Source organism: Anser anser (genome assembly GCF_964211835.1).
Source record: "Anser anser genome assembly, contig: HAP1_SCAFFOLD_603, whole genome shotgun sequence".
In the NCBI taxonomy this organism is placed as follows: Eukaryota; Metazoa; Chordata; class Aves; order Anseriformes; family Anatidae; genus Anser; species Anser anser.
Window position 1 is genome coordinate 1 of NW_028154124.1, and position 9253 is coordinate 9253.

A 9253-nucleotide genomic window follows, 5' to 3' on the forward strand; every position below is an offset into this window, starting at 1 on the left:
GGGGGGCAATGGGGTAGCTGGTGGGGGAGGGTAATGGGGTCAGTGGGGTGATGGGGGGGATTGGGGTCACTGGGGTGATGGGGGCAATGGGGGTGATGGGGGGGCAATGGGGTAACTGGGGGGGGCAATGGGGGAATTGAGGGGGCAGGGGGGTAATGGGGGCGATGGGGGGGATTGGGGTCAGTGGGGTGATGGGGGTGATGGGGGTGATGGGGGGAACTGGGGGGGCAATGGGGTAACTGGGGGAGCAGGGGGCAATAGGGGCAATGGGGGTGATGGGGGCAATGGGGTGACGGGGGGGCAAGGGGATCTGGGGAGCAGGGGGGAAATGGGGTGGGGGCAATGGGGCCAATGGGGGGCCACTGGTGGCAAGGGAGGGCCAATGGGGTTGATAGGGGGGTCAATGGGGGCAAATGGGTGAGCGGGGGGGCAATAGGGTCAGTGAGGTGGACAACGGGGTCAATGGGGGGGCAATAGGGTCAATGAAGGGCCAGTGGGGTCAATGAGGGGGGCAATAGGGGAAACAGTGGCAATGAGCAGGGCAATAGGGTCAATGAAGGGCCAATGGGGTCATTGGGGTCAATGAAGGGCCAATGGGGGCAATGGGAGGGGGCAGTGGGGTCAATGGGGACAATGCAGGGGCAATAGGGTCAATGAAGGGCCAAGGGGGGCAAGGGGGAGGCAATAGGGTCAATGATGTACAAATAGGGGGGCAATAGGGGCAATGAGGGGGTAGTGGGGTCAATGAAGGGCCAATGGGGGCAATGGGGGGCAATGGGGGGGCAATGGGGGGTTATAGGGTCAATGAAGGGCCAATGGGGGCAATGGGGGGGGGGCAATGGGTTCAATGGGGACAATGGGGGACAATACGGCCAATGAAGGGCCAAGAGGGAGCAAACAGAGGGCAATAGGGTCAATGGCGGGGCAATAGGGTCAATGAAGAGCCAAGGGGAGCAATGGGGGGCAATAGGGGCAATGAGGGGACAATAGGGTCAATGAAGGACCAATGGGGTTAATTGGGGGGGGGGCAATGGGGGCAATGAGAGCAACAAGGGGGGCAACAGGGTCAGTGATGGACCAGTGGGGCAATGGGGGGTCAATGGGGGGCAACGAGGGGGGCAATACGGTCAATGGGGCAATAGGGTCAACGGGGGCCGTGGGGGTCAATGGGGTGACCCTGTGGGGGCGACACAGTCCCGGGTAGGTCAACGGGGCCGACAAGGGTGGGGTCTTGCCCCCCACCCCAACGCCCCGTTCCCCCCCCCCCCCAGGCTGCTGCACGTGCTGTGCGCCAGGGGGCTGCGCGCCCCCGCCCGGGCGGCCGCCGAGGTCTTCAAGGCGCTGGGGCAGTGGAGCTGCGCGAGCACCGCGGAAGGTACGGGGCAATTATGGGGTCGGGGGCGGGATAGCGAGGTTAGGGGGTCGTGGGGACAGGATAAACAGGTTATGGGGGGAACGAGGCAATAATGGGGTCGTGGTTGCGGGATAATGAGGTTACGGGGTAAATGGGGCAGTAACGGGGTCGTGGGGGCGAGATAATGAGGTTATGGGGTAAATGGGGCAATAATGGGGTCGTGGGGGTGAGATAATGAGGTTGGGGGGGAACAGGGCAATAACGGGGTCGTGGGGGCGGGATAATGAGGTTATGGGGGGAACGGGGCAATAATGGGGTCGTGGGGGTGGGATAATGAAGTTAGGGGGGTAGCGGCGCAATAGTGGGGTTGTGGTGGTGGGATAATGAGGTTATGGGGTAAATGGGGCAATAATGGGGTCGTGGGGGCGGGATAACGAGGTTAGGGGGAATGGGGCAGTAACGGGATCGTGGGGGCGAGATAATGAGGTTGGGGGGGAACAGGGCAATAACGGGGTCGTGGAGGCAGGATAATGAGGTTATGGGGTAAATGGGGTCAGGGGGGATAATGAGGTTAAGGGGGTAACGGGACAGTAATGGGGTCGTGGGGGTGGGATAACGAGGTTATGGGGTAAATGGGGCAGCAATGGGGAGTAATGGGGAATAATGGGGTATAACGGGGTATAATGGGGTGTAATGGGGTATAAAGGGGAATAATGGGGAAAAAATGGAGAATAACGGCAATAATGGGGAGTAATGGGGAATAATGGGGATTAATAGAGAATACCAGGGAACAACGGGGAGCACCCCAGTAACGGGTGCCCCCTGCTGCCCCCCAGACCCCCTGCTGGTGGCAGCGGCAGCGGCGGCCCCGGGGGTCCTCGGGGACCTCCTGGCCCTGGGCGCCGACCCCGATGCCGCCGACCACCGCGGGCGCACGGTGCTGCACCTCGCCGCCACCTACGGGCTACCCCGCGTGCTCCAGGTAGGGCGAGGGGACCCCAAAACCGACCCCAAACCAATCCCGTGGGCACCCCGAAACTACCCTATGGGGACCCCAGAACCACAAAACCACCCCAAAACCTTCCCATGGGGACCCCAGAAACCCAAAACCATCCCATGGGGACTCCAGGACCCCAAAACCATCCCCAAACCACCCCATGGGGACCACAAAACCCCAAAACATCCCATGGGGACCCAAGAAGGCACCCCAAAACCAACCCAAAGGGCAACCAAAACTACCCCATGGGGACCTTGGAACCCCAAAACCATCCCATGGGACCCAGGACCTCAAACTATCCCAAAACCACCCATGGGCACATCAAAACCCCAGAAACCTCCCACGGAGACCGAGCAGGCACCCCAAAACCATCCCATGGGGACACAGGAACCCCAAAACCACTCCTATGGGAACCCCAGGACCCAAAACCATCCCATGGGGAGCCAGGCACCACAAAACTACCCCAAAACCACCCTCATAGGCACCCTAGAACCCCAAATCCGCCCCAGGGGGACTTAGGTGTTGGGAGACACCCCAAAACCATCCCATGGGAACCAGGCAACCCAAAAGTGCCCCATAGGGACCTGGGTGTTTGGGGACACCCCAAAACCACCCCACGGACACCCCAGCTCCCAAAACCACCCCATGTGGACCAGGGCATCCCACCCCACCCTATGGTGACCCTGGCACCCCAAATCCCTGTGGAGACCTTGACACCCAAACACCCCATGGGGACCCCCTGGCACCCCAAAACCCACTGTGGGAGCACCCTAAAACACCCCCCCGGGGTCCAGACCCCAAAAAATTGCCCAGGGGGACCCAGGAACCCGTTGGGCGCCCCAAAAACCACTCCCCTGCCCCCCCAGGCTGTGATGGCGTCAGGGGTCCCGGTCAACGTGGAGGCCAGGAACTTTGAAGGTAAATTTGGGGGGGGGGGGGTCACCGGGGGGGCAACCCCAATCCTAGAGGGGGGGGCATCTTGGGGGTCCCCCAGTTTATGGGGTCTCGGGAAGAGGGGTCTGGTTTGGGGCATCCTTGGGGGGGGGGGGGGTCCTTGGTTGTCGCCAGTTTTGAGGGGGGTTTCTGGGGGGGGGACTCAGGTTTAGGGTTTTGGGGGCGGGGGTGAATTTGTGGGCTTTTTTGGGGGGGTCCTTATTTGGGGGGGAGCAGGGCACGATTTGGGGGTGGCCTTGTTTTGGGGGAGCCTTGTTTTAGGGGGGGAGAATTGGAGATGAGGGGTCTCCATTTGTGGAGTGGGGGTCCCATGGGCTCTTTGACTAGGGGGGGGCAACCCCATTTTGGGGGGCTTATATTAGGAGACTTTGGGGCTGTCAATGGGGTCGCCCCCATTTTGGGGGGAATCCCCTGATTTTTTTTTGGGGGGGGGAGGCGATTGGGGGGACTTGTTTTTTGGGTCTTTGTTTGGGGGGGGGTCAAACTGTGGGGGTGAGGGTCTCCATTTTGGGGGGGGCTCTTTGACTTGGGGGGGGCACAACCAGAATTGGGGGCTGTCAGTGGGGTCACCCCCAGTTTTGGGGGGAACCCCCTTATTTTTGGGTGGCAGAGTGACCACCCCTCTTCTCCCCTCCCCCCCCCATTTAACCCCTCCCCCCCCAGGCCAGACCCCGCTGCACTGCGCCGTGCTGTCCATAATGCCTCCTGCGCGCCGGGGGGGGTGCCGGGGGGGGTCCCCCACCCCGACCCCCCAGGAGCGGCTCCTCTGCGTTGAGCTCCTGCTGCGGATGGGGGCCGACTGCAGCAGCCAGGTATGGGGGTTTATTTTTTTTGGGGGGGGGAGGCCCCATGGGTCCCCATTTGGGGTGCTGGGGGGCACCCATGGGTGACGCCCCCCCCACCCCCCCCCACCCCCATAGGACATGAAGAGCAGCCAGACCGTGCTGCACTTGGCCGTCAGGGGGGCAACCTGGCCCTGACCCACCTCCTGCTGCGCCAGCCCGGGGTGGCCCCCGCCTCGTCAACATGAAGGTAACGAGCCATAGGGCTGGGGGCACCTGTGGGGCACCTATAGGGCACCTATGGGCGCCTATGGACGTGGAGGGCACCTATAGGGTGTCTATGGGGCACCTATGGACCTATGGGATATCTATGGGGCACCTATGGGGTACCTATGGGGCACCTATGGACCTATAGGGCATCTATGGGGTGTCTATAGGGCACCTATACGGCATCTATGGGGACCTGTGGTGTACCTATAGGGCATCTATGGGGCAGCTATGGACCTGTAGGATATCTATGGGGTGTCTATAGGGCACCTATACGGCATCTATATGGCATCTATGGGGACCTATGGGGCACCTATAGGGCATCTGTGGGGCACCTATGGACCTATGGGGCATCTATGGGGCATCTATGGGGCACCTATGGACCTATAGGGCATCTGTGAGCACCTATGGGGCACCTACGGGGCACCAGTGGACCTGTAGGGCATCTATGGGCATCTATGGGGCACCTATAGGGCATCTATGGGGACCTATGAGGCACCTATAGGGCATCTATGGGGCACCTGTGGACCTATAGGGCACCTATGGGGTGTCTATGGGGTGTCTATGGGGTACCTATAGGGCATCTATGGACCTATAGGGCATCTATGGGCACCTATGGGGCTCCAGGTGGCACTTTGGGGGATCTAGGAGGGATTTGGGGTGCCCATGGTGCACCTATGGGGCAGCTGGAGGTGGTTATGGGGCACCTATGGGGCTAGGAGGAGGCTCTATAGGGCCCTATGGGGGAATTACGGAGAGTGGGGCTCTCTGTGGGGTCAGAGCTGTCTATGGGGTCTCCAGGAGACTTATGGGGCCTGTGGGGTGTCTGTGGGTGCCTCTGGGTGCTGGGACCTCCATGGGGGCTCTGGGGTTCCCTATGGGTTCTATAGGTCTCTCTGGGTCCCTATGGGTATCTGATGGTGCCTATGGGTCGCTGTAGGTCCCTTGGCTCTTGCTGGGTCCCTATGGGTATCTATAGGTCCCTACAGACGCCCTTGTTGGTGCCTATAGGTCCCTATGGGTCCCTATAGGTGTCTATTGGTACTTCTGGGTCCCTGGTGGCACCTATGGGTCCTGTAGGCCCCTCTGGGCCCCCTATAGTTGTCGATGGGTCCCTATAGGTGCCCATGGGCCCTTCTGGGACCTGTTGGTACCTATGGGTCCTACAGGTCCCTACAGGTCCCTATAGGTTGCTACGGGTGCTATAGGTCCCTGTGGGTCCTAGGAGCGCCATGGGGGACTTGGAGGTCCCTATCGGTCCCTATAGGTGCCCCATGGGGGGCTGGAGGTCTCTGTAGGTCCCTACAGACCATAGGAGCACCATGGGAGGGTCCGGAGGTCCCTATGGGTCCCTATAGACCATAGGAGCACTGTAGGGGGTTCTAGAGGACCCTATGGGTCCCAGGAGCACTATAGGGGGGGTTGGAGGACCCTATGGGTCCCTATAGACCATAGAAGCCCTGTAGGGGTTCAGGAGGTCCCTAGGGGTCCCAGGAGCACCCTGGGGGGTTCTGAAGGTCCCTAGGGTCCCTATAGACCATAGAGGCCCTGTAGGGGTTCTGGAGGTCCCTAGAGGTCCAAGGAGCACTATAGGGGTTCTGGAGGTTCCTATGGCTCCCTATAGACCATAGAAGCCCTGTAGGGGTTCTGGAGGTCCCTATGGGTCCCCATAGACCATAGGAGCCCTGTAGGGGTTTTGGAGGTCCCTATGAGTCCCTATGGGTCCCAGGAGCACCATGGGGGGGCTCTGGAGGTCCCTGTGGGTCCCTATAGACCATAGAAGCACTGTAGGGTGTCTGGAGGTCCCTGTGGGCCATAAGAGCACCCTGGGGAAGTCTGGATGGTCCCTATGGGTCCCTATGGGCCCCAGGAGCACCATGGGGGGGGTCTGGAGGTCCCTACAGGTCCCTATAGAACATAGAAGCCCTGTAGGGTTCTGGAGGGTCCCTAGGGGTCCCTAGGGTCCCAGAAGCACCATGGGGGGGTTCTGGAGGTCGCTATGGGTCCCTATGGGCCTTAAGAGCACCCTGGGGGGGTGTTGAAGGTCCCTATGGGTCCCAGAAGCACCATGGGGGGGTTCTGGAGGTCCCTACGGGTCCCTATGGGCCTTAAGAGCACCCTGGGGGGGGGGGTTGAAGGTCCCTATGGGTCCCAGGAGCACCATGGGGGGGGGTTCTGGAGGTCCCTAGGGGTCCCTATGGGTCCCAGGAGCACTATGGGGGGTTCTGGAGGTCCCTAGGGGTCCCTACGGGCCCCACGGTCACCCCCAGTCTGATGCCTCCCCCGCCACCCCCCCCCAGGCCCACGGGAACACCCCCCTGCACATGGCGGCGGCGCTGCCGGGGGGGCCCAGCCAGGAGCCCCTGGTGCGGCTGCTGCTGGCCTGGGGGGCCGACCCCGGCGCCCGCAACCTGGAGCACGACCTGCCCCACGGGCTGCTGCCCCCGGGCCCCCCGGGGACCAGGTGAGAACCCCCACCCCACCCCAAAACCCAAATCCGGCTGCTTTGCACCCAAACGGCACCGCTGAAACCCCGCAAATGAGCCCAGAATCGCTAAATCCTGCTGCTGTGCCCCAAATCCTATAAACGGCCCCAGAAGCCCAAGTCCTGCTGCTTTGCACCCAAATCCCATAAATGACCCCAGAATTGCTGGATCTGGCTGTTGTGCCCCAAATCTGGCTGCTTTGTCCCCAAACCGCGCCACTGAACCTCATAATTGACCCCAGGATCCCCAAATCTATTTGCTTTGCCCCAAATCCTGCTGATTTTCCCCCAAATAGCACCACTAGACCCCCATAAATTACCCCAGAACCCCCAAATCCATTTGGTTTGCCCCAAATCTGGCTGCTTTGCCCCAAAATTGAGCTGCTGAACCCCATAAATGACCCCAGAATTGCTAAATCCTGTTGCTGCACCCCAAATCCTGCTGCTTTGCCCCAAAATTGCATCACTGAACCCCATAAATGACCCCAGAATCCCTAAATCCTGGTGCTGTGCCCCAAATCTATCTGATTTGCCCCAAAATTGAGCGCTGAACCCCATAATTGACCCCAGAATCCCCAAATCTGGCTGATTTGCACCTAAACCCCGTAAATGACCCCAGAATCCCCAAATCCAACTGTTGTGCCCCAAAATTGCACTGCTGAACCCCCCTGAATGACCCCACCATCCCCAAATCTGGCTGCTTTGCACCCAAATCCCATAAATGACCCCAGAATTGCTAAATCCAGCTGCTTTGCCCCAAATCCTATAAATGACCCCAGAATCCCCAAATCCAGCTGCTTTGCCCCAAAATTGGGCTGCTGAATCCCATAATTGACTCCAGAGTCCCCAAGTCCTGCTGCTTTGCCCCAAATCCGACTGCTTTACACCCAAACCACACCGCTGACACCCGTAAATGACCCCAGAGTGCCCAAATCCAGCTGCTGTGCCCCAAATCCTATAAATGACCCCAGAATCCTCAAATCCAGCTGCTTTGCCCCAAAATTGCACTGCTGAACCCCCCTGAACGGCCCTAGAAGCCCCAAATCCTGTTGCTTTACCCCCAAATACAGCTGCTTTGCACCCAAACGGCACCACTGAAACCCCACAAATGAGCCCAGAATTGCTAAATCCGGTTGCTTTGCCCCAAATCCTGCTGCTTTGCCCCAAAATTGCACCACCACCACCACCCCCAAATGACCCCAAAATCCCCAATTCCTGTAACTTTGTCCCCAAATCCAGCCACCATCCCCCAAAACCCCTCTGCTCTGCCACCCCCCCAAACCACCCCCGTACCCCCAATCCTGCCTTTTCACCCCAAAACCCCCCCGAGGTGCTCCGAAGCCGGGCCTGACCCCAAATTTCTGCTTTCTCACCCCAAATTTTGGGGGCCCTCCCCCTAAAGCAACATGCCCCCCCTCCTCCCGCAATTTCGGGGCTCCCCCCAAGGATTTTGGGGCCAAACCCCAAGATCCTGGGGCAGCCCCAAACTTTGGGGCCTCCCCTACCCCCCTCCAAGATTTTGGGGTCAATCCCCAAGATTTTGGGGTCGTGACCCCCCCTCTTTTCTCCCCCCCCCCCCCCAGCTTCGCCTCCTCCTGAAGAGCCGCCGGGGGGCACGCCGCCCCTCCCCCACCTCCTAGATGACGTCATCAGAGGGCAGGGCAGCTCGGATGTGACATCATGCGGGGGGGGCACCCCAAAACGGCCCCCTCCCCCCGCCGCCCACCTTCGTTTTTCTCGATTTCCGTGAAATCGCCCATTTTTGGGGGGGGGGGCAAAGGGGGAGGAGCCTATCAGAGAAGGCTCCGCCCCCTCGCCCCCCACCCCCCCCATTTCCATGAAATGAATTCCCCGAACCACATTGGTTCATTTTTTGGGGGGGGGACCCAAAAAATGGGGGCACCCCCCCTTTTAACCCCCCCCAAATTAGGGGCGCTGCCCCTTTAAGAAAGCCCCGGGGGGCGGGGCTGCCTTGTAGCCCCGCCCCCTCACAAGCTCCTCCCCCCTCCCCACCTCATTAAGGAATTAATTAGGGGGAGGGGGGGGATTTTTAGGCCCCCCCCCCCAAATTGGGGGAGGGAGCCGCCAAGGGGACCCCAAATTGGGGGAGGGTGAGGGCGGCCGCGCCCGAAATCGGTGGATTTTGCCCCAAAATGGGGTGGGAGATCCCAAACTGGGGGGAACTGGTTTGGACTGGGAGGGGACTGGGAAGCGGGGGGGGGGGGGGTTGACCCCTCCCCCCCAAAACAAATAAAGACTTCTGATTGGCTGGAGCGAGGAGTGTGATTTTGGGGGGATGACCCCAAAAAGGATCCAGGACACCCCCCCTAATTTATGAGACCCCCCCCCCAATTAATGAGACCCCCCCCCCCAATTAACCCAGCCCTCCCCAATTAACAGCCTCCCCCTCATTA

At 60.3% G+C, this 9253-nt stretch overlaps 1 protein-coding gene across 1 annotated transcript; it reads left to right on the forward strand.

Annotated features, from left to right (window-relative positions):
- The first annotated feature begins 1937 nt into the window (after positions 1-1937).
- LOC310890768 (NF-kappa-B inhibitor delta-like) lies at positions 1938-9053 on the forward strand. Its single transcript, XM_083853102.1, is given in 9 exon segments — positions 1938-2336; positions 3218-3269; positions 3969-4117; positions 4226-4262; positions 4265-4312; positions 4315-4337; positions 6655-6802; positions 6805-6818; positions 8423-9053. Coding segments are annotated over 9 exon segments (747 nt in total). The 5' UTR covers positions 1938-2117; the 3' UTR covers positions 8480-9053.
- Positions 9054-9253: the final 200 nt, after the last annotated feature.